This window comes from Ogataea angusta (assembly GCF_019207475.1).
Source record: "Ogataea angusta isolate 61-244 chromosome Unknown 61-244_NODE_13_length_294202_cov_90.480228, whole genome shotgun sequence".
Lineage (NCBI taxonomy): Eukaryota > Fungi > Ascomycota > Pichiomycetes > Pichiales > Pichiaceae > Ogataea > Ogataea angusta.
In genome coordinates, this window is record NW_025065227.1 from 179,137 (window position 1) to 202,096 (window position 22,960).

General features: G+C 46.4%; 14 protein-coding genes across 14 annotated transcripts; 7 read left to right on the forward strand and 7 right to left on the reverse strand.

The window, feature by feature from the left end:
* Window positions 1–120: 120 nt before the first annotated feature.
* On the forward strand, window positions 121–1,923 carry KL928_005251 (uncharacterized protein; the record flags this gene model as incomplete). Its single annotated transcript, XM_043206040.1, has 1 exon — window positions 121–1,923. One exon carries the CDS (start codon window positions 121–123, stop codon window positions 1,921–1,923), a length of 1,803 nt encoding a protein of 600 aa, XP_043057491.1.
* A 749-nt stretch (window positions 1,924–2,672) lies between these two features.
* Window positions 2,673–4,463, forward strand: KL928_005252 (uncharacterized protein; the record flags this gene model as incomplete). Its single annotated transcript, XM_043206041.1, has 1 exon — window positions 2,673–4,463. The coding sequence occupies one exon, from the start codon at window positions 2,673–2,675 to the stop codon at window positions 4,461–4,463; it is 1,791 nt and encodes a 596-aa protein (XP_043057492.1).
* A 44-nt stretch (window positions 4,464–4,507) lies between these two features.
* KL928_005253 (uncharacterized protein) lies at window positions 4,508–5,237 on the forward strand (the record flags this gene model as incomplete). The annotated part of the gene is made up of 2 exons (XM_043206042.1): window positions 4,508–4,570; window positions 4,791–5,237. 2 exons carry the CDS (start codon window positions 4,508–4,510, stop codon window positions 5,235–5,237), a joined length of 510 nt encoding a protein of 169 aa, XP_043057493.1.
* A 77-nt stretch (window positions 5,238–5,314) lies between these two features.
* On the reverse strand, window positions 5,315–5,749 carry KL928_005254 (uncharacterized protein; the record flags this gene model as incomplete). The annotated part of the gene is made up of 1 exon (XM_043206043.1): window positions 5,315–5,749. The coding sequence occupies one exon, from the start codon at window positions 5,747–5,749 to the stop codon at window positions 5,315–5,317; it is 435 nt and encodes a 144-aa protein (XP_043057494.1).
* Window positions 5,750–6,232: 483 nt separating this feature from the next.
* KL928_005255 (uncharacterized protein) lies at window positions 6,233–8,383 on the forward strand (the record flags this gene model as incomplete). The annotated part of the gene is made up of 1 exon (XM_043206044.1): window positions 6,233–8,383. One exon carries the CDS (start codon window positions 6,233–6,235, stop codon window positions 8,381–8,383), a length of 2,151 nt encoding a protein of 716 aa, XP_043057495.1.
* Window positions 8,384–8,461: 78 nt separating this feature from the next.
* Window positions 8,462–8,890, reverse strand: KL928_005256 (uncharacterized protein; the record flags this gene model as incomplete). The annotated part of the gene is made up of 1 exon (XM_043206045.1): window positions 8,462–8,890. One exon carries the CDS (start codon window positions 8,888–8,890, stop codon window positions 8,462–8,464), a length of 429 nt encoding a protein of 142 aa, XP_043057496.1.
* Window positions 8,891–8,997: 107 nt separating this feature from the next.
* On the reverse strand, window positions 8,998–11,262 carry KL928_005257 (uncharacterized protein; the record flags this gene model as incomplete). Its single annotated transcript, XM_043206046.1, has 1 exon — window positions 8,998–11,262. One exon carries the CDS (start codon window positions 11,260–11,262, stop codon window positions 8,998–9,000), a length of 2,265 nt encoding a protein of 754 aa, XP_043057497.1.
* A 156-nt stretch (window positions 11,263–11,418) lies between these two features.
* Window positions 11,419–15,762, reverse strand: KL928_005258 (uncharacterized protein; the record flags this gene model as incomplete). The annotated part of the gene is made up of 1 exon (XM_043206047.1): window positions 11,419–15,762. One exon carries the CDS (start codon window positions 15,760–15,762, stop codon window positions 11,419–11,421), a length of 4,344 nt encoding a protein of 1,447 aa, XP_043057498.1.
* Window positions 15,763–16,147: 385 nt separating this feature from the next.
* On the forward strand, window positions 16,148–16,899 carry KL928_005259 (uncharacterized protein; the record flags this gene model as incomplete). Its single annotated transcript, XM_043206048.1, has 2 exons — window positions 16,148–16,290; window positions 16,443–16,899. The coding sequence occupies 2 exons, from the start codon at window positions 16,148–16,150 to the stop codon at window positions 16,897–16,899; spliced, it is 600 nt and encodes a 199-aa protein (XP_043057499.1).
* A 333-nt stretch (window positions 16,900–17,232) lies between these two features.
* KL928_005260 (uncharacterized protein) lies at window positions 17,233–17,559 on the forward strand (the record flags this gene model as incomplete). Its single annotated transcript, XM_043206050.1, has 1 exon — window positions 17,233–17,559. One exon carries the CDS (start codon window positions 17,233–17,235, stop codon window positions 17,557–17,559), a length of 327 nt encoding a protein of 108 aa, XP_043057500.1.
* Window positions 17,560–17,687: 128 nt separating this feature from the next.
* KL928_005261 (uncharacterized protein) lies at window positions 17,688–18,248 on the reverse strand (the record flags this gene model as incomplete). Its single annotated transcript, XM_043206051.1, has 1 exon — window positions 17,688–18,248. The coding sequence occupies one exon, from the start codon at window positions 18,246–18,248 to the stop codon at window positions 17,688–17,690; it is 561 nt and encodes a 186-aa protein (XP_043057501.1).
* Window positions 18,249–18,338: 90 nt separating this feature from the next.
* On the reverse strand, window positions 18,339–19,931 carry KL928_005262 (uncharacterized protein; the record flags this gene model as incomplete). Its single annotated transcript, XM_043206052.1, has 1 exon — window positions 18,339–19,931. The coding sequence occupies one exon, from the start codon at window positions 19,929–19,931 to the stop codon at window positions 18,339–18,341; it is 1,593 nt and encodes a 530-aa protein (XP_043057502.1).
* Window positions 19,932–20,198: 267 nt separating this feature from the next.
* KL928_005263 (uncharacterized protein) lies at window positions 20,199–21,989 on the forward strand (the record flags this gene model as incomplete). Its single annotated transcript, XM_043206053.1, has 1 exon — window positions 20,199–21,989. The coding sequence occupies one exon, from the start codon at window positions 20,199–20,201 to the stop codon at window positions 21,987–21,989; it is 1,791 nt and encodes a 596-aa protein (XP_043057503.1).
* An 11-nt stretch (window positions 21,990–22,000) lies between these two features.
* Window positions 22,001–22,714, reverse strand: KL928_005264 (uncharacterized protein; the record flags this gene model as incomplete). The annotated part of the gene is made up of 1 exon (XM_043206054.1): window positions 22,001–22,714. One exon carries the CDS (start codon window positions 22,712–22,714, stop codon window positions 22,001–22,003), a length of 714 nt encoding a protein of 237 aa, XP_043057504.1.
* Window positions 22,715–22,960: the final 246 nt, after the last annotated feature.

Below are 22,960 nucleotides of genomic sequence, written 5' to 3' on the forward strand. Positions count from 1 at the left end.
CCTGCCACAAATCTGTGCGGGCAAGGGTCCCGCTCCGCGAAGCCTCATCACGTAATGAAGCAAATATAGTAACTGAAAACATCAAGGGCACCAAAATAGAGGGTTTGTGTACCTTAGGTTATGTTGTCAACTGAATCCGTAGTGAGCATTTCGGACTCTTCCATTTCCAATAGAGGCTCTGAACACTACGAGCTCAGCAGGTACCTTCCCCCTTATCGGTCGTTATTGAACCCCAACCGAACTTTTGACTACCGAAGCCACAAGTATGTGGAAGGTTCCGTGGAGTTTAAACTCAGCAGTCTTTTTACGAGAAAGAAGAAGCCGGAATCGAATATCAAGATGAAGTACCGGTCGCTGCTTACCCCATTGTCGAATACCAGGAAGCGCATCATGGATGCGGCCTCTGATACATTGTCAGTGAAATCTCTGAAATCTTCACTTTCGGTTGCCAGCTTGAGGAAGTCTACCACCTTGAGTGCGCAACATCTTATGGATCTCCCGGATGAGATTCTGACAACGATTCTCTCGTACCTTAGAGATGACCAGAAATCGCTGGTACATCTGCTCTATGTGAACAAGCGACTGAATATAAGTGTCAAGCCTGTGCTCTATGAAAACCCATACGTCTCGTCCACATACAGGTTAGCTCAGTTAGTCCACACTATCAACAATAGCAAAGAACTGGCTCTCATGATCAGGACCATTGATCTGTCGACAATAAGTCCTGGCTTAGAGTTGGAGGAAAATGCGTTTCGGTTGTATGACATATTTGCAGAACAGGGCGACGACGCAATGCCTTTTGCGTCTGACGACAAAGACATACTTGCCGGCTGGAGAGACTGGAGATACAGAAACCACCCCTTGTATGGTTTGCAGCGCACCCTTACCGGTCAGACCCATCGATCATCGCGGAGTTCTCGACCTCAGATGAAAGATCGCAAATTGTCGGCTTCTTCTAACTCGACCACAGGCTCTCTATTTTCCAACAACGATGATTCTGAGACAGATTCGTCGCGCACATTGTCCGCCTCTCCAATAAGAACTAAGAGGAAAAAACAAACTTTTAGGAACTCCTTGAAGCAGGTTTTCAAGAGTGCTTCCTCCGGAACAGTCACAACGATTGAAATCTCAGACTGGTACAGCGATCTCAAACCCACAAAATCTATAACTCCCAAGTTCCCTCCTAGAGTTAGTGACCTTGACTTCCTGACGCAGTCTGACTCGCTGGCCGTTGGCGAGAACACACAACCGTACTCCACGCCTCATCCGCTTCAAAACAGATTTTTGAGCCAGTATTGCTACTCTAAGGATATCCCGATTGGATACTTGTTGCACATATTCCAGGAATGTGAGAACCTCGTTCACGTGGACCTCACTGGTGTCTCCTGCAGTAACGACTTCGAGATGAAAGATTACGAATACTTCAATTGGCAAACGTCCAAAGGTAAACTCAGGCAACTTCCAGTAATTGGCTACCGTTCTTTGTTGCTCGACACGGAGGAAGATGAGCGCAGGAGGAACGAAGAGCGTGCCATGTTATCTCGATTCAAGTCAGAAAAGCCAATTTTCTGGTCGGACACTCAGCGTGAGATAGACTGGGAGAACACAGATTGCGTGCAACTTGAATTCGACGATATCTGGAAACAACTGAATAGTCTGACAAACTTGCGTACCATCAAACTGTGTTCTATCTGCTGGCTTGAGAAGTCCGTGGTTAAGAGAATGGTGGCCGATTCGCAATCCAAATCTCGCTTGGAGTACATCGACTGTACTGATTCTGGAATGAGAAAGTCGCTAGACTGGGCCAAACGAAGGACCTTCAAACAGTGGAAACGTTACTTCCGTTTCGAGGATGTGCCGCGTGCACCGCAGCCAGCCACCCGGAGCTACAATTTCGAAAATATCGGCCACGAGTATTACTGATGTATATTAGCGCATTTTACGCTGCTAGAATTTATTATGCTGCAATATTAATATCGTACTAAATTTGGACTAAACCCTAAATTAGAAGATATTGACGTTGAACGTACCGACTTCCAAGGCTGAAAACATTCTAGACCATGGTGGTCACAGCGATCTGTTTTTGCGGTTCGCGCACGATCTCCTATTCTTGTCAATATGTGACGAGTAAAAAATGGGGTATCGGAACCAGCAAACATACCGGAAAATGCAAATCTCATGATGAACAGCCCAAATGCACCACAATTTTAATGCTTTTTGCTCGCCCCGCGACAGGAGTCATTTGCCACCGAAGCTTTGTAGATGACTTGGCAACGACAGAGTATTGTTCACGCTTTTGGCGTTGTAATGCTGAGTATGCTGAGTATCTGTAGAGCCACTTGTGGCTAAATTGCGATGTTTGTAAATCCTTAGTGTTGTTCTGTTGTCTCTATTTTTTTGTCGTTTGTGCTACCAATTCCGTTTTTGCTACCAAACAAAAAAAAAAATTATTTCGCTTCGTGCTACCGTCTGCTACCAAGCGAACGAACCCGTTAAAGTAATTTGGGACCTAAAGTGAGAAAACAGGCCGGAGAAGCCAGCTTCGTCGCTTAAGTTTCCAATAAGGACCACTTCGAGCTTTGTTCCGGACTTTTTTACAACCCTATATTACCCGGAACCCTGCTACCATTCAAAGCCATTTTTGAGTGCATCACATACTCAACACCCCGAAAATGGACAGAAGACTCCCATTTCCAAACTACAACGAGTACCAGAGACCATTTGTGTCTGCTGGTGAGCCCAATACTGGCCAGCCGCTCCCGTCGCTGTCGACCCTGGGGTCTTTGCCCACCGTGTCAACAGCGCCGACGGTGTCTACAACGGGTATTTCAGAAGAATCGCACTCGCCAAGGCAGATCCCAATGGCACAGACGCATCAAGATCACCTCATGTCCATCAACAAACATGTGATGAAAACTTTATTACAGTCAAGATCCGGCGAAGGACTACCTCCACAAACGCCTCCCGAAAAACCCAATCTTGGACGGAGCCGCCAGGAGGGGCCGCTCGAAATCCCACGATTCATTCCCTTCCCAGGGTATCCCATCATACCCCCGGGCTACGTGCCGGTGATGATGTCTCCACAAGGTTTTTTGGTACCGATGCAGTTTTCGCAGACTCCTGTCAAAGACGACGAAAAAAACAACGAAAATTATACGGCTCCAGAGTATCACAGTCCGCGCCCCGGGAAGGTGAGCAAAATTGCGCAGCTGATCAATTCGCCGACTTCCGAGCCGCAACAACTCTATGGCGTAGGAAATGCCGGTCCGATGGCTTTTCCCGCCAGTCCAAGCCTGAACTCTAAGGACAAATTGGCTGCTTTCCAGCTTTGCCTGGTTTCGCAGGAGTATTTTTCGACATTGGGGCCGCGACTCTCCGAGAAAGAACAGGATCTGATTGATGAGCTGAAAGCGTTTGAGCCCGAAGTTACGGCCCAAGATATCGAAAAGCTGCGTCAAGAATACGTCAACCAGCTAAACCTTGTATCCAACACAAAGACCATCGAAAAGCCATTTTCTAAACGCAGCCATCGCGTTAACAAGATCCTGCTCGGGCTTGAACGTGACATGGCGGAAAAACGCGATTACGAGGTGCTTCGGTTAAAGCTATACAAAGATTATCGGAGAAAGCAGATTATTGACGAATATGTTGGTCAGACGATGGAAATATACAGCGCGTTATGTCTCGACTACACCACGCGGCTCAGCAAGCTGAAAAAGTTCCTGCTACAACAGAAACAGCTGCTGAAGCGAGAAGATGCCGAGTTTTTCAATGTTGCTACCGCAGACTCAGAACGGCTCTGGCGAAGCACACTCTCAGCTTCAGCAGGAGAGCCTCAGGAGACTGCACCACCACCTAAAAAGAAGCAGAAAGTGGAGCTGGAGCAACAGAAACTCTCGGACAACGATAGTTACTCGTCGTCGGCCTCTGTTTCCGGCCTTCGCTCGTCGTCGAGAATCAGCAAGCAGTCGAAAGAGGACGCAAGACACAAGAAACGGCCACATCCAGTCAGCAAAGAGCCTATCCTGGATGCGATGGCGCCAGTGTCGACAGAAGAACAGTTCCAGATGGTCACGAACCCAAACTCCAGAACGTATCACACACATGTGATTGGTAGCTCGGACTCCTCCATCGCAGACCAGAGCGATCTAAAACAGTTGGCCGAGCACTTCAAAACGGAGTCTACGCTGGCTGCCGTCATTAAGCGAAAGGAGGAAGAGGCGAAGGGCAAAAAGAAGAATAAGGTGCTACGAGACCTGATCATGGCACACGAGTCTCAACAGGCGAAAAACAGAGGAAATGGAGGCCAACGGCCGTCGACGGCAGAATTGCTGAGCGTGCACGACAGTGACACGGACATGTGGAATATAAACTACTCTCTCGCACTGGTGCGGGAATACAAACTACCTCTGGGACTGACTCAGGAGGAGATTGACGACGATCTAGCTGAACTGGGTATTTGATGGTGTATGGAATAGAAGGGAAAAACCCAGCTGGTTACCCTACCATGCATTGGACCAGTATTTACCCGGCGCTGTTTTCGAGATCCGCCTGGCCGATGCCCGGTAGAGTGCGTAAAAGCTGGTACGTATTTCGCTGAAAATAAAGGAAAAAAATTTTCTTGGTGTACGACGAAGACGAATAGGTCCAAATTGAAAAAAAAAATGTATTGCTTGAATACTTTTGATTCAACTTATTTAAAAACTTATCAAGATGGCTGAAGAAGAAGTAAGTAGACAGCCGTGCAATAGTCGCCTTTCTGTACTCTAACCGCCTAGCACACCTTCGAGACCGCTGACGCTGGTTCCTCTTTGACCTACCCAATGCAATGTTCTGCATTGAGAAAGAACGGTTTCGTTGTCATCAAGGGCAGACCATGCAAGATTGTTGACATGTCCACCTCCAAGACCGGTAAGCACGGCCACGCTAAGGTTCACTTGGTTGCCATTGACATCTTCACCCAGAAGAAGTTGGAGGATCTGTCTCCATCTACCCACAACATGGAGGTTCCATTCGTCACCAGAACTGAGTACCAACTGTTGGACATCGACGACGGCTACTTGAACTTGATGACCAACGACGGTGAGACCAAGGATGACGTCAAGGCCCCAGAGGGTGAGCTGGGCGACAAGCTGCAGGCCGACTTCGACGAGGGCAAGGACTTGTTGGTCACCGTCATCTCTGCCATGGGTGAGGAGGCCTGTGTTTCCTACAAGGAGGCTCCAAAGGGCAACTAAATGCGCAGCTTCAATTGCAGCATATATAATATAAAGGATGTTTATTTAATTCTAAATAAACAGACAGATTCGTTCACCTACTCCAAATTATCGAGGTAGTGTAGTCTGTCGAGCACAACCTGTTTGCTCGTTTCCTGAAACTCCCCGCTCAGGAACATCTCGTCCAGCACCTGATACACCTTGTAGAAATTGAAAATAATGTCTAGCTCGCACACGTTGTTGAAGTAACTATCGAGCACTTCCACCATCAGATGGACCATTTCCAAATAGCTCAGCTCATTGTCTTGCACATCAACGGCCATCACGAAAAACAAACCATTATATCGTCTGTACACAAGCTTCTGATTCTCGAAATTCACAAAGTTTGATTGTTTCTGATGATCTCGCGAAGAGATCAGCCTATGCACTTTCAAGATGGTCTGTTTTTTCTGCTTATCGGGAACACTGGTGTACCATTTGGAAATGCGCAGCTTTCCCTGTCGATTCAGCGCGATCAAAAAATGTATGCTCATGGGATGTGGAGCTATTATCGTAGCTTTCAGAGTTATCTAGTTCCGCGCCGATCGACCCCGGTTGTACCTCTTAATATTTTTTTTTTTTGCGTCGTTCATGTCAAAAACTTTGTCCCGGTGGTAGTCGGGTTCTTTGTCATACATATTTTATTTTGTTTCTTTTAAATCTACACACGTCGGCCACTACAGTCGGATCTGCTACTGATACAGTCAGATACCTGCTTTTCTGTGCTCAATAAAAGATCACACGGTACGATCACCTGCATTTTGTTTCTTAGGGCCACTGAATCAACGTCCCTCGAGTTGCCATTTTTCTGAAGGGCTAACTACAAGTCCTTATCGAATTTTTTTTTCACTAGGTTACCCTGTCCCTTTTTTTTTTTTTCGCGAAACAAAGCGTGTCGCAACTACGCGCCTATACATCACGAGCAGATCCCAACACTGGATCAATAAGGTAGGATAGACAATCCATCCTGTGAATTCATGATCTCGTCTGAAGAGAATATATCAGCACAGCAAAAGAGTCAACTAGCTCCATTCGTGGATAGAATACTAGCTAGTCCCCTGAATTTTCAGCGTGCAAAGCACCCAGATAAAGTTGCATTGAGACCATCTACGTATATTGCCTTCAAAAGCTCCAAACTCCGCAAAAAGGAGAAATTGGGATTCAAGCCTATAGACGATCTCACCTCTTCGAAGCCGTCAAAGGAAGACACGATGCCAAGACCGAAATCGATGGCTGAGGCGGTAGCTCTTTACACCGGTAAAAGATATCTATCGAAGAAACAGAAAAAAGAGCTCGAAGAGAAACCAATCAAGAAACAAAAAGTGCAAGAGCCGAAGGACAATAAGGAGCCGGTACTCTCTGACAGTGAATACACCAAAGACGCTGCTGGAGATGAAGAAAGTAGTGACGAGAATTTTCAGACGGCCGACGAGAAAGATGATGAGGATAATGATGATGACGATGAAGGCTCGGCAAGTTTCTCAGATGAGTCAGATGAGGAGGCGGAAGACATGGAGCAGCTGAAAAGAGACTTGAAGGAAGATATTCACAAGGGACTTGACGAGGAAGATGAGGAGCTGGACAGTGATGCTCTACGTCAGATCAAGGCCGAAATAGATACCAAAGACGAAGATTTCAGTATTCCACCCAAGGGCAAAGAAACTCCACCGACTTCTCCTGAGGATCAGGTGGATTTGGTCAAAGGCGAACTTGTGCATTCCAAGTACGATGACTCGGAATTCTATGATTTTGACGAGAATTATAATGATCAGGGGTCGAATGGTTCCGTTAGGATCTACAAGTCCTGGAGAGAATTCAAGAACAAGCCAGGTCCCTTGGGACTACTAAATCATGGCGTGACGTGCTATATGAATTCCGCAGTTCAGGCCATGTGTCATATCCCTGCTGTTCTGCATTATCTCGTCGATGTCCACAATCACAAGTACAAAGACTCGATTAATCCAACTTCTGTTACTCAAATTTTGGCTGATACCGTCGCCAAAATGTACAAGTTGGATAATAAGGGAGAAAAGAAAGTGCGCACAATCAATCCTAAACGTCTCATCAAACGGTTGGGAGACATCAATTGCATGATGTCGGAATGGCAGCAAGAAGACTCCCATGAGTACTTCATGTCGCTGATGTCTCGTCTCCAAGAGGACTCAACTCCAAAAGGCGTCAAACTGAACCAAAGCATAATATATGACATTTTCGGAGGGCTTCTTAGCCAATCGGTCACTTGCAAGAACTGTGGCCATATTTCCACAACTGCTCAGGAATTTTACGACCTATCGCTTGGTCTGGACAACGTCAAAAAGAGAAACAGCAGCTTGCTGGATCCTCAACAGCTGTTTGAACTCAAGAATAAAATAGAAGCAGCCAAATCTAGTGAACCCGATGCAAAGAACAAGCTCTCCGATTTCTTGAAGCAGAAAATTTTGCTCGCACAAGAAGAGAGAAGAAGCCGTTCTCAAACACCAGAAGCTTCAGATTCACAAAATTCGAATTCTCAGTTCTCGGAAACCAACGACAGCGAAAAGTCAAGCCAGCTTCCTGACCGTCCGCAGTCTCCGCCATCATATAAGTATTCCCTGGAGAATTCCATCAGGGACTTCTTCTCGCCTGAACTCCTAAAGACCGACAAAAAGGACAAGTCGGGCTACACATGCGAGAATTGTAAGAAGACCACTAATGCGATCAAAATTTCCACCATTGAGCGTGCCCCAGAGACATTGACCGTCCACCTCAAACGTTTCCGTTTCAACGGTTCCTCGTCAATGAAGGTCAAGGCAAACGTGACATATCCAGAAACCCTGGACCTATCAGAATACACAACCTCAATGAATTCTCCAACAAAGTACAAGTTGAGCTCGGTAATAGTTCATCAGGGACGCTCAGTGTCTTCTGGCCACTATATAGCTCATTGCAGACAACCAGATGGATCTTGGGCTACATATGATGACGAGTTCATCAATAAGATCAAGGCCAGTGATGCGTTGAGCGATGATAGCGCATATGTTCTCTTTTACTCCAGACTCACTCACAAGTCGATCGGCGACAGAAAGAGAAAGTCCTCTGCTAGGAACGAAAAGTCCAAGAAAAGGTTCAAGAGCAATGATTCTAGATGAGTGATTCGCATATGTATATTACGAGATCGAGTCGGGTTCGACCTCTTTATGATCGCTATGTACAAATAGTTCAAATATTCACGGGACAATGTGGACACCAATGGACTTTGCTGTTTCCACAACACTCTTGCAAATATACTGTAGAGGCACATCTTTCAGCTGCTCGTCTTTCTGCTTAATTTTGGCGATTTCGTAAATGTGTTTGAGACTCAACTTGATAGGGGACTTCTTGAGTCCTGGCTGTCCTTTCTCTATTCCAGCTGCTTGCATGAGCAACCATGCGGTAGTTGGAGTTTTAATATCGAATGTGAAAGACCGGTCGGGTTTGACAGTGACTTTGACTGGGATAGGTATTCCTGGCTGGAAATGAGCCGTTCTTGCATTGAACTCTTTGCAGAAATCAATAGCCTTGACACCCTTGGAACCAAGCGCTGGGCCGACTGGCGGTGTTGGCGCGGCCTGGCCGGCCCCCACTATAAGTTTGATCAGCGAATTTTTGGTGGACATGGTTGAAAATTGAGCAAAAAATTATTTACAATCTCGACAATTTCTAATCGCTAAACTTTTTTCTTGAGAGGTGGATATTCATTTATAAAAAAATAGTAGGAATACACTTATAATTTCTTGCCTTTCTTCTTTCTCTCGAGCATGGCAATATGAGCGATGCTTTGGTCCACTTGAGTGTGCTCGTGGTTCGTGGATGGGACCAGCTTATGCTCGCACTCGTCGTTTACCAAAGTGCACATTTGGACTGATTGCAACCATGGGTCGTTGAAACATTCGTCTATCGTTATACGGCAAGCAGGTGCCAACGACACCATTCTTCCAATCATTGGGCGACATTCTGGCGCAAGCGCGTTCAGCAAGCGCTGTTCGCCCATTAGGTTGGATGTATGCTTCAAGGGATCTTCACTATCATGTGTCTCATTAGAGTTGGAGGCAGATGGCGGCGGAGTAGGCATCTCCTCCGGATGGATAACGGTGTTCAGCTCTTCTTGGTGTTTTCCCTTCTCTTTAGGGTATTCTTGTTTATTCTCGAGGTCATCGTAGCTCGGAGGATCTGGCACTCGTCTCAGCAGATTGCCAAAAGTGACTCCCGGTTCTCTGGATGCAAATAATTTGAAACTAGGATCAGAGAGCTTAGGAACCTTCCATGGGAACTTCTTCAGCGTCATGCAGCAGTAGATGATAGCCGCCGACCATATGTCGACGGGACGAGGATCGTACTTGTTGAAAACGCAGACTTCAGGTGCAAGATACGGGTCGGAACCAACGATTCCCTGGGCTTCGATAAGCGTGCTCGAAAATGGATACTGGAACACCACAGCAGAGCCAAAATCGATGAGCTTCACTATTCCGTCTTTCGAGACCACACAGTTATCCAGCTTGAGGTCTCTGTGAGCCAGACCGATGGAATGAATATACCGGATACCATTCAGGATCTGTTTGAAACAGCAGTTGATCTCCTCAGGGGTCATTTTATTTGACATCACAATGGCAAACAAATCATAATCGCAGTATTCCATGACCTGAACAATTCTATCATTTTCATAGGATATTTCAATTGTCTCGATAATATTCGGATGCTTTAAAGTGGACCCAATGCAGTACTCACTTGTGATTTTCTTGATGTAATCCCTTCTAGATTCGTGTTGGTACTTGGCTCTGAACTCTTTCACCGCAAAGACTTTAGAGTCGGAAACTCGTCTGACTAGTCTCACTTGTCCACCTGCTCCAGCACCCAAGTTTTCTCCAAACTTGCTGTACCGCTTACTGAATGGAATCTGCGGCGTGGTATTTCCACCAACGGACATTGGGGTCTGCGCAATGTTGAAGTACGATCCTCCTGGGCTTGACAAGCTTGGAGACGATGGCACCCGTTTGCTAAAGTCCAGAGGTGAAGTGCTGTATTCTTGGGATGGAGACGAGGGCACGGTGTCGGACCCAGCAAATGACTGTCCGTTAAAGGTGACACTAGACGACGGAGTGGTGGTTGTGATTTGGGGAATGGACGTAATGGAACCCTGACGCTGGACGCTCAAGCCGGCGCTCAGGTTTGAAGTCCTTGGCACTCCGGACTGGCCGTTACTTAATGAAACAGACTTTCGGAAAAATCTGCGCAAGTCTGCCATCGAGGAATGACGCGATCCGGGTGCCGTCCCGTTGGTGATGCTTTCCGCGCTGGATTGAGATGACGGAGACTGGCCGGTTTGGTCCTGTTGCGGCGACGACGAAAACTGGTCCAGGGTGGCCGTGCTTCTTCTGGATTTAGAGAAGAAGTTCACAAGCGAGGTATTCGATCTAGAGCTGCTCAGAGTCCCATTTGCAGCTGCTGCTGCCGCGCGCGCCTCCTGGACCTGCTGAACCTTTTGCTTGGAAATGATAAATCTGGGCTCAAGCTGCTTCGGCGACGATATTGCCGGCGACGAAATCTGTGTAGCGGAAATTAGCTGTCCATTGGACAAGTTGACAGCGGGAGAGCCAAGTATCGTTGACGAGCTGTGGACAGAGGTGGACAGTGATGGGTGCCCGCCAGGAGCCGAGTACGGGATTGTGTTGGACAGCGAGCCGGGCAATCCACTGTTGGAGTGTACGCTGGCTGGTCTAAGAGCGTATGGTTGTTGAGGAGTTGACGCTATTGGCTTTGGCGAAACCTGTACCTGTGAGACCGGATCTATGTAGTCTTCCCTGTATGATGTTTCCGGGGACACTCCTTCCAAGGATATTGTGGTTGTAATGGTCTTCTGGAAATCGCTGTCTGTAGGATGAACCTCTGTGCTGTTTATCCTGACTTCTTGAGATGTAGGGGGTTGAGCCCGCTGCTCATTCATCAGCTTGGTGAGCGACGAAACGCCAGGTTTCCTGTCGTTTGAGGCCATCGTCGAACTAGTCTGAACTAATTTATAAATGACTTCAAGCTTTTTTTTTTTACTTCGCACCTGGACGAGTTGCTGATAAGATACGCCGCTGCGCGGACTTGCAACATAATATTATTCGAATCAGCCAATCAGGTAAAATAAATTATTACAGAGTGTTTAGTAGTGCTGACGCTTATTCTTTTCGTGAGCCTGGGACTCGTATCGTCTTTTACGACCTGATGCTCGATCGTATTCATGTTCTGGCATAGCTTGTGAGCCGCTATTGTTCGGTTGTCTGTGCGTCGAAAATTCTCTAGGTCTATAGTCGCGACTGCCCTTGTAGTTGTGTCCGGGAGGATTCGAAGGAGGAGGGAGAGGTGGGGGAGGCAACGGAGACGCAGACGACGAGTTTGGCGAAGAGCTGGCAGCACTAGACGCTTGCCGCTGCATCAGAAGCCGTTTTTCTTCCTCCAAGCGAGCTCGGAGGGCCGACGAGCTTGTGCTGGACGGACCAGTCGGCGTGCTGGCTTTGTTAGTGGTGCTCTGAGGTCCCAGTGGAATAGCAGGAGTAGGCGACCTCGAGGGAGGTTTACTCTTAGTCTCGGTCTGTTTCGGTGGCTCTGAAGCTTCCTTTGGTTTTTCTTCAACAGGCTTTTCTTCCATAGGCTGCTCTTTTTCGGATTCAATTCCTTCCATTTTGTCCTCAGTGCCACCATTTTTGTTGGTCTCTTCAGGATTCTCGACAACTGCTTGTGTTTGCTCTGGTTTTTCGTGCTTCACTTTTTTCTCCAGGCCCACTAGACCATACGGCCTTGCAGTGGGCGTTGCCTTCTCGCGTTCCTTGCGTTCGGCCTCTCTCTTCTCCCTCTCCTGCATTTCTAGCTCAGCCTTGCGGGCGCGCTCCGCGGCCAGCCGTTCCTCTCTCTTTTTCATCAGCTTCTCTTTTTCCTCCGGGTCCATTTCGTAAAACTCCCAGGTCTGAACACATGAGGCCTTTTTGGACGAGATCAAGACAAACAGCGCATTAGAAGCCAGTTTGATATCCTCCCTAGAGTCTGACGAATATATGGACGCAAGTTTGCGAGTCAAAACCTCAGAATGGTCTGCAACCACAGGAAATTCTCCAAGAAGGTTTTTGAGAAAGATGATCGCGTTGTTCCGCGTAGTATATTGCTCAGAATCCAATGATGCAATGATTTGTTTCTGTAAAGATTTGTGCCAATTAAAGAGTGTCTTCCTAAACTCTTCAAACTGCAAATGCTCTCCACCAGGCACTTGCAAACCTGCGAGCAAAGGATCTGAGTCTCCTTCCTTTCCCAGGGCCTTGCTATCATACAATTTGGCGTCCTCCCTCCATGCATTGAGTTCTTTCAGGACATGCAAATAGAAAATCCCCAAATTCTCTATCTCTAAGGTGGTACTAGTGAAGAGCGTAGGCTGGAGGAAGTTGCAGGTGAAGAGCTCATTTAGCACATAAACCAGCGAAAAGCCGTAAGTGTTCAGCGAATGAGCAAGGAACAAGAACTCTGCACAGTAAACCGCATCGAAAGGAGAATGAACCATTCTTGGTAGGAAGCAGTGTTCTAAGATCTGTCTGGTACTTTTCGAAACCGTTTCCTCGTCTGACACATCTTTGAACCATTGATCTTTTTTATTCTTGATACGAGAAATTGTGGCCTGGTAATTATTTTCGTGTTTTGTTGCATCATATCTCACACGGACTGAAATTTGATGCAGTTGACTAAGTTCGTGCTCAAGTCTTTGCAATTCTTTCTTTGGAATGTCTTTATCCTTGCGAGACAGAGAAAGCTTTTTGTTCAGAGTGCTTATTTTCGATTTGATGCTTGCCGATTCCTCTCCATAAGAAATCTTTTCATAGCAGATATCGTAGAGCGATAATTGCCAAAAGTCCGCGTAAAAACTGGCGCTCACAGCATCCCAATCAAGTGGCAATACAGCACACAAAATTGCTTCGAGCTCATCAATGTAGTCCGGATTTGCTTTCAGCTGTCTGCTCAAATGCCGTCTCCAGATCTGAAAAGCCCAAACAGGACGAACAAGAAACCGTTTGATAAGAGTGTCCAAAGATATCATTTTCTCCTTGAAGACGTTTGTGGGAAGACTTTCGTCGACCATGGTCGTGAAGGTGTGAATCAAGGAATTGAGCTCGTCACAGCGACGGTTCAGGATTTTCAGCGGAGCTTGGACAGAGTCGACCGTTTTATCCGGGAGATTGACAAGGAGGATAAATAATTCCGCCAGAATGTCCAGACTCACCATATTATCCAATAATTTCCGAGAGCTTGCAAACGATTCTGCTCTCCTGTCCTGGATCACCATATAAACAAGCTTTTGAAGACTTGTTTCTGCGTTGAGCAAGAATATCTGTCTGGATGTCAAATTGTTGATATGCTGAACACCACTCATAGATCCGACAATCTCATTGACCAGAATGATCAAGTCGGTTGATCCATTGTTGAGACTTTTGGTGATTAGAGTCAGGATTGGGCCCAGTTGGAACTGCTCAGGTCTATTTTTGGCCAACTTACCCACAAACGACGACAAGTTTTGAATCCATTGCATATAATTTAGCCCATCTTCCTGCATCGCCTGTCTGTTTGAGTTGAGCTTGTTGCATAGCTGAAAGGTAAGAGAATCCCAAACAAAAGCACCGAAATATTTTGATGCCTCCACAATTAAATCACTCAAGCTGCTATAACTCTCGATATGGTTGACAAAAGTCGAAGTGACGGCCAAGGGGTTACCAAATGCAATCCTCGTCAATTGGCGCATGAGCACTTCTCCATTTGCCGTGGAAAGTCTCTTGAGGATATCCTTTGTTTTCTTCTCTGCAATATCAAAATTCTGCTTGATCTCCAGATCGTTTTTGGCGATCACGTTCTGGTATTCGCCATACAAGTTGTAACGGGTTTCCAGCTGGTAGAAGTCGAGCAGGATCGAAAAGGCTTCGTTCACAACAGAAGCGTTATTGGCGAACGAAAGGGCTGGGAAAATAAACTTGCGGTAAAGCTGTAATATCTGGTCACGGTCCGCTCCAGTCTGTAGCTGATATCGCAAGATACGAACGAGCTTCGTGAACAAAACCGAATCCTTGGCCACCTTCACGCCATTGAAACAGAGAAACTGATGACAAAATTTGACAAGGTCTTCGAAAGATTCCACCAGCCTCAAGCAAGTGTCTGGTCCTGGTTTTCCAATTCCTGTGATACCGATTTTTTTGTAGTATGGAGTTATAATGTCGTTGGCCAGGTCATTGACCAAATTGCAGACTTCTTCATCTATCAGTGGCAGAAATGGGTGTTGGACCAAAATGAACAGCGCTTCATGGTACATTTTCGATTGCAAGATGTATTTTAGGAACTTGATTTTGGCAATGTATTGTGACTTCTCCTTGACTGAGACTTTTTTCTCAGTAGCAACAGGCGCCTCTTCGGCCCTGGTTGTTTTAGAGGATTCACCTGTATCGTCATCATTATCATCATCGTCATCCAGAACCAGTGGAGCCGCGAGGGCCAGAGCAGAAGCCGTAGCTTTGAAAGCATTCTCCTTCAGCTCGTCATTATATTGGGCGTGAAGGCTGTCCAGTTCTGTGTTTTCTATTGGCTTTATAGCAAAATTGGCATCAGATTCAAACTCCAAAGGCTGTAAAGAGTTGTAGATTGAATGAAAGTCAAGGATTCCTTCCTTTATCAGAAGAGTGATAAGCCTAAGCTCCAAAGGGATTTTCTCTTTTGTGTCAGAATTCAAGAGAAATGACACCACCACCAGCTGTAACGTCTTTGAGTGCTGAGGGGTAAATATGCTGTTCTTGATGACCTGTAAAATAAGCTCTTCGTTTTCGTCAAGGTAAAATGCAAATATACTCAGCATCAGCAGAAACGATCTAGTGATGTCTAGTCTAAAATGACCAATCAACCGTTCAATTACGTGGTTGAAGTATGTGATCTTGCAAAGCGCATCTTCTTGATAAAATATGCTGATGAGCTCAACAGCCAGTTTTGAGTAGCCTTCGCTTGACTCGTGAAGCGAGGAGTATGTGACCACACCGTAGTCGTTCACTCTGGCGTCACTGAAATAGCATTTATTAAAGTCGGGAAACAGCCCATTTTTGAGAATCGAAAAGTCGAGATACTGTCTTTTGAACTGGTTGTCGATCTTGACAGCTTGAATGAATGCATTGAGATGAGGTTTGGGATTGCAAGCCTGAAAGATCAACAAAAACTGCACCGACAGCTCCTGGCGCTCTTTCACGTTTGGAATGGTGTTGATGATTGTGTTCACAAGATTGGTTAGGTTATTGATGGGTATTCTTGAGCTGAAGTCGTTCAAACAAACAACAATCTCGTAGAACACTTCGCTCGGCGAAATGTCTTTCTGAACTATTCGCGACGTCAGACTCTCAATAGTCTGCTTCCAGTTGGAAATCGCTTGCTCGTCAAGAAATTTCCACGTATATTGGTCCGCAGAAGCATTCTCGACCTTGGGAGTTTCCTCAGTCATGATAATTGACGATTGAAAAAAATATTTCTAAATAATCTTCTTTTTCAGATATGGTACGTGTTTAGATTACAGCTTCTGACCTGTAGGCGGATAAGATCAGAGAGAAGCAGCTCTATGAAGCGCTCAAGAGCAAGCATATTGGACTGGGAAATGAGGATATAACGAGGACCGAGTATATCAGCAACATCAAAAGAGATACCTACGCAAGCCTGGTGGCCCATCCGGCCATGCTGGAGTTTTTATCAATCACTTACACCAAACCGAGACAGATTGTACACACTGAAATGATCGAGAAGATGATCCGGCCTATGGAGACGAACAAGTAGATTAGCTCAGCAATGGAGCTTGTTCTTCCCTGTTGACGGTTCTCAGACCCGATCCGAACATGATCACCACCGAAACCACAAAGTTGACGGCTGCAATAATGAAGGCAAACAGCCATTGCAGAGCAACCACCTTAGTGAACAGCTGGCCAAATCCAAGGCCCAACATCAGCAAACTGGTGCTCAAACCAATGGACCAGTCCTGGTAGAAAACTAAGATTGCCAGAGGAACGACGAGGAACTCCCAGACCAGCACGTTTGCCAGAATACGAGCCATGAGTGACTTGTTGTGGGAGTGGAACAAACACGCTCCATTCCAGAATATGGCGTACATGGTCCAAGACAGGGGCAGGGCAGTGACTGGGAAGTGGACGGTGAGCCAATCGCTGACGTTCTTGATGGCAACAGTGCGATGGGTGAAGTAGAGGGCCAACAGGTTCAACAAATTGATGACAAGAACCAATTCACCCAAAGCGAACTTCTCCTTGTGGAAGAAGTAGCACCAAAGAAAATGCAGGGCATTGTTAATAGCAAAATGAGGGCCCACTATTTCACTGATGGCAGCTTTGTTCTCTGCCGCAACAGTCTTGTCGAAGAAGACTTTGATAATAAAAAACACTTGGAGCAACATTGTCACCAGCCAATAGATATCAGTGACAATGAAGAACCCGGTGAACGGAGTTCTGTAGTGCTTTCCAAAGTGGCTGAACAGGAACAAGAATATTGTTCCGTAGCCCGACAGCAGGAACGATGCGACGATCAGGGCCTTTTGGGTAAAAACCTTCGATTCAGTAGTCATGACGAAGAAAGTTAATAAGACTTGGTTTTTAGTTTGCTACTTCTCCATGCGGCCCCGGTTCACGGATGTGAAATATTCTTTTTTCTCAAATTATTTCTGCAGATCAGCAGCAATGCATGTTGGAGAATACAACGCAGGTGACTCCATCTCCGGCATTAGGCAGCATTTCGAAAATCGTAAGTTTTCTCGCACGATATGTCAAATTTGCTCGGCTTTAAGTGCAGAATAAGGAGCTAGACCCGCTGACTAGTTTCGTCACCTAACGTGGCAGGCGCAAAAAATCGTAACCTGACTTGCTTGCCGACAGTACCTTATATAAGACACCACCCCTTCCTTTAATGAGTAGCTATGATTGATTTATGCCACGCTGATCAGGAAGAAAAGATGTTCAATCGCTTGCACTCTGACTGCCGTGTCCCGGTGCCAAGCCCCAAAGTCTCGTGGGCCTCATTCGAGAGGTATAAGAATAACTCGAAGCGCGTGGCTGATATGCTCAAGCCCGCAGTTGAAAAATATCCAAACTATGAACTGGTGCAACGGCTAGAAAAACTCACTTCCAAATACCACACCTCTGTCCCTATCATAATTTCGTCGTGGCTACAAAAAGACGGCCTTGCACTCCAGCTAAACGACGACGATCGACATCTTCTTGACGAAACAGCCAAACTCATCTAGCTTATACCCTAATTAATTTTATACCCGTCTCGCAAATTCGCATAATATTAGACTTACACAATTAATGATCCGGCTATGTCCTATGCAATTCTGGTTTTGGCTCTCACGTCTCTGTAATTACAAGTCACTCATTCCTCCTTGGGGTTTTCAGATTGCTTAGGAACTTCAACCGGACCTTTTTTCTCAGTCCAGTCGGCAAAGGAGCCAACGTAGTTCAATCTTTTTCCGTAACCGAAGGTGCTAGCAAGCTCCTCGGACATACTCGATCTCACACCTGCCAGACAGTAGAAAAGCAGGGTTTTGGATGGGTCTGGCTTTGGGAACCCAAAAGTCTGTTCAAACTCCTCTGGAGAAAGCCCTAGCGCACCGGGACTCGAGTTGACTGGAATATTAATGGCACCGGGAATGTGGCCTTTGGCGTACTCTTCTGGCTCTCTCACATCAACAATAACGTTTTCTGGATCTTTCTTCTCGACAAGTTCCTTAACCTTCGAGAAGTCAACCACTGGGGCTTGCGACTCCTCCTCCAAAACACTGTATTTGCGAATCGAAAATCTGGAGGCCGAAAAGGCCACAGGGGTTCTGTTCACCTGAAATCTATAAATACCATTGGAGCGCAGAGACACCAGTGATCTGGTCAAAGGGCGGGACTTGGCTAATAAAGCCAGAGGGCGCAATTGTCTCAACATTGTTAGTTAATCTTATCAACAAGCTTTCTTATTTGCCGTTATTTTTTTTTTTTTAGTGGAGCACTAGCCATGCACGCCTCAGCCACATTTTTACATACCTTTACGGAAGTTCTGAGCCATCTGTCTCATGGCCGGGTTGTTCATCATCTGCCTCATTTCAGGAGTGTTCATCATCTTCATCATCTCTTGAGGATTTGGCATACCGCCGCCACCCATCAGCTGACTCATATCTGGCATACCTCCGCCTAGTCCTCCCATCATCTTATTAATATTTTGCATGAGAGATGGATTTGACTGCATCTGTTGCATCGCTCTTTGCATGTTCTGGGGATTGAACATTCCGCCACGACCGGCTGCCATTGGGTTGGCGCCACCCTGTTGCATGCTCTTGGTTGTCTGTGCCATTCTAGCAAACATCTTCTGTTGCATTAGCACCGCCTCGACCTCGGTCACAGACGTTCCTGATCCACGCGCAACTCGCACAATTCTGCTTGGCTGGTCCACAAATATATCTCCGTCGCTGTCAAGCTCTTGTTTGGTCATTGAATCCATCACATAAACCATTCTTTTGAATCTTTTGGAGGTTTCTTCCTCGCCAACCTGGTTCATCATCTCGCCAATGCCTCCAGGTAACATCTGGGCAATCTTCGACAAAGGACCCATCTTGAGAATGTTGTTCATCTGCGTTTGGAGATCTCTCAACGTGAATTTACCTTCCTGGAAGTTTTTGATCGTGTCTTTCTGGTCCAGGTTCAACGACTGAACGTGCTCCATAAGACCCTGTATGTCACCAATGCCCAGCAACTTGGAGACAAACTGTCTAGGAGTGAAACTTTCCAGATCATTAATGTGCTCTCCGGTACCGATAAATGCAATCGGAGTGTGCGTAGCAGCCACAGCAGAAATAGCTCCTCCTCCCTTGGCGTGGCCATCCATTTTTGTGAGGATGATGGCTCCGAAATTAGAGGACGTCTTGAAGGCACGCGATTGGGACTCGGCAGCCTGACCGATCGAAGCGTCCAAAACCATAATCGTCTGGTTGGGCTGCACCGCCTCTCCAATTTGGATCATTTCCGCAAACAGCTCTGACTCTTGACGATGACGTCCCGATGTATCCACAATGATGATCTCGAACTTCTCTTTTTTGAACTTTTCAACACCGTCAGAGGCAACTTTCACAGGGTCTGCCTCGGTGTACGAACCGTAGTATGGGATTTTTGCCTTTGTCGCATTCTGTTTGAGTTGGTCAAAAGCACCAGCTCTGAAGGTGTCGGCACACACCATCCCCACCTTGAAACCTCTCCTCTGGTAGTACACGGCGAGTTTCGTACATGTGGTGGTTTTACCTGCACCTTGAAGACCAACAAACATGATCACATTGGTCTTTTTTTTCTTTGGTTTGTAAAGTTCGGTCTCTTTGCAGTCAACCAGATCACACAGCTCATCAAAAACAGCTTTCTGTATCAGTTTCTTCTTGTTGAGGCCTGGCTTCTCCTCCTGCTCGATGGTCGATTTGAGCTTTTTTCGAAGATTGAGCACCAGTTTGACGTTCACGTCTGCCTCAATCAGCGCGTTGGAAATTTCCTTCAACAGACCATCGACCGCCGTTTGATCAACAACACTGGCCTTTGTCACCTCCGAGACCGCACTGTTAATCCGCTTTCCTAAATCTGCGAGAACCATTATAACAAGAGGTCGACAAGATTTTCAACTTTTTGAATTGACGTCGCACATCTATACACCCTCAACAAATTGGTTGCAAGATTGAGGCTAGCATAAATACAGCAGAATCCAAAGCGCAGTGGTTCCGCACTCTATCACGGCCTTGAAAGCTTGCATAGACCAGCACAGACTGTTCAGCACCCTTTGCTCTCTGGCTCTCTGGCGACGCCCCAATACACCCTTGCACGGATTAGGCAAGATTTAGGTTTTAAATCTCCAAACAAGGCCATGAATGTCTTCAATGCGATCCATTCGTCGACCTCAAATCTGATCTCGAAGACAGGAAACACCGGAGCCAATGACACACAGCCGCCACGACTGCTGTACTTTTGCATATTCGACCCGTCTTTGGGTGACCCCAGCAAGGAAGACGATCAACAACTGATCAACCAGATTCTCGTATATCTCAACTTTGAGGACCGGGATGTCCTTGAGACCGAGAAGGCTAAACGAATCGGGTTCATACAAGGGCTTGGTGCATTTGCAGGCCGTTTTCACAGCTCTGGCGACGGTCCTTTAAATTACATTGACACAGATAAATCTAGAGTGGTTACTGGGATCTTCGAGGAAAAATACCATTTCTTCTGTGGATTCAGATTTGCGAAAACTGGACAGTCTTACGTGCGGCGAGGCATTGCAACTCCAACGTATCTACTGAACGAGTTTCAGTATGGCTACAATCTTTACCGAATAAATTATGGACTCATAGATCGCAACGCAAAGAAACGACTGGAAGATTGGTGGCGGATCTGGCTGACGCAGAAATTTGAGTATCCTTCAGGCTTTGGTCTGACAGACCGAGGGGTGCTGAATTTGCTCTCGGGATATCGGCGTTCGTCCGTGGGGCTGCCGCTTGGGTTCAGGGATAATCTCACGAATGCTTTGAAGGAGTTCAGCTCAAAAAACAGCTCCTTGGTTGACTTGTTGATTGTGAACACGAACTGGACGCCGACCAAGAACTTTGGCGTGATATATCTGAACGACGAATCACCCATACCCAGAGAGTGGCTGATAAACCTGGTGAACCATTTCGAGAGACTCGATCTTTCTACAGGCCTCTCTACGTACTCGCTAAGACTCAGCAACATCCCGTCGTTGAAAGCATATTACGCTGCCATTCAGGCTTTGTCTGGAGGGAATAGAACGCTGCTCGATAGGTCGATATTACAACCTGCTATTTATATTCACGAACAATTGACTACACATGTGTTCAATCCTTTCACCTCTGCAATCAATACTGTTGCCTCGGTCCCTCATCTTGTGTCTTCTATTGGCTTGTTCGGACTAGGTTCGTCCTCCAACGAAGAGCCTGAAGTGTTGGATGAGGCAGTCGCGGAAGCCCCAACATCGCAAGAGTCGCTGGGCACGGAGCTTACAGGAAAATTTCTATTAGGCGAGACAAGCGATGGAAGGATCACGAAAACGGTGCATCTGGGAAACTTAATTTTGGAGATGGTTGTGTACGAAATCAATGGGATAATGTTCACCTTGTTGTTCAAAGAGATTGGCAAAGAGTCTGATTTTTTTGCTTCTCTTCAAACACAGCTAGACGATATTTACTCTTCTTATTTCAGTGATGTGGTCGCTACACAATTGAGATCCATGGAAAAAGACTTGAGAGAGAACTCAGAGTTTTTCTATCTAATATACAATCCGATGACCAAAGAAATCAAAACCTCTCTGCCAAATATCCCCGACTCAGATGAAATCAAAGAAATCAAAACTTCTGTGCTACCATCCGAGGGAGTAAACAGGACGCAGATAATCAATCTCACATTGAGCCTCATGACTCATATTCTGGAGAGCCATGAGTTTCTCGGTCTCGAGCCAGTCGAGAAGGTTGTCAAGATCAACCGAAATTGGTGGTGTCTGCATAAGATCGTCGATGGTAAAAGTGTGATCGCTCTCAAGAAGTTTTCTCCCAGTGAGTTCAATTTGGAAGCCGACAATCTGGTTGCCTCTTTTGGAGCAGAATTTAGTAAATGGTTTAATGAGTCTATCGAAAGCGGGTTCATCTAAAACAACCGTGTTTAGTCTTCCTCCCCGTACAACACCTTATTGACCTCACTCAGCGGCAAGTCCCAAACTCCACTGGTGGAAGAAAATAGATAGCGATCGAGGTCTTTTTTCTGATAGTGCGGCAGTTCTGTGATAACAACACCATCCGGGTCTGCAATTGTCCGGGGGTCATCTAAAGGAGGAGTTTTCACTTCTACGTTGTATAATGCAAGGGCCACATATGTGTACATCATGGATACCAAGACATATGCTGGAATGACGAGGGCCCACCATCTTGATGGGTAGTAATATATGCCAACGCTGTTGAGGAGCGAATCTGGGATCATGGACCAGCTCAGCCATATGAACAAGAAGATGAAGCTAATAACGTATGCCGCGAATCCTTTATATTCTGCCTGGGACGTGATGTTTGTCGAGACAGTCACGTCCGACTCTCTGGCCAATGCGTCCGAGATAAATGCCAGATTTTCCGACGTGGAGTTGGCAGTAGCATTCATCAGGCTTGAAGTCGAGTGGTTGGTGCTCAAATTGTACAAGGACGGAATTAGCGAGGTGATCGAGGAAGTGGATAGGGATATCATTCTATTTGCTGCGAACGGGGACGAGCTGGTGTGTCTTGGGGGCGGCGGCACCAGCAGCGTCTGCGAGGTCTGGCTGAACCGCGGCTGAGGTGAAAGGATCTCGCGCGAGCGTCCATTTTCCGGATCCAGCTGGATAACTGGCATCGCAGGAATGAGGAAATAAATAAAATAAAATCTGCCAATTCGACTCCGTGCTGGTTTGTTTTTTTTTGAAGCAAATTGAAGAATATAAAGCTAATAAAAACAAGAGTGACTTGGGCCATATAAAGCCAACTGCTTGCCAACAAACCACGTTAGACATCTTACTAATCTGAAAGTACGGCCATATCTTAGGAAACACTTTTCTACCTTAATTTGCCAAATCTGAACACATATATCAGGATAACACCA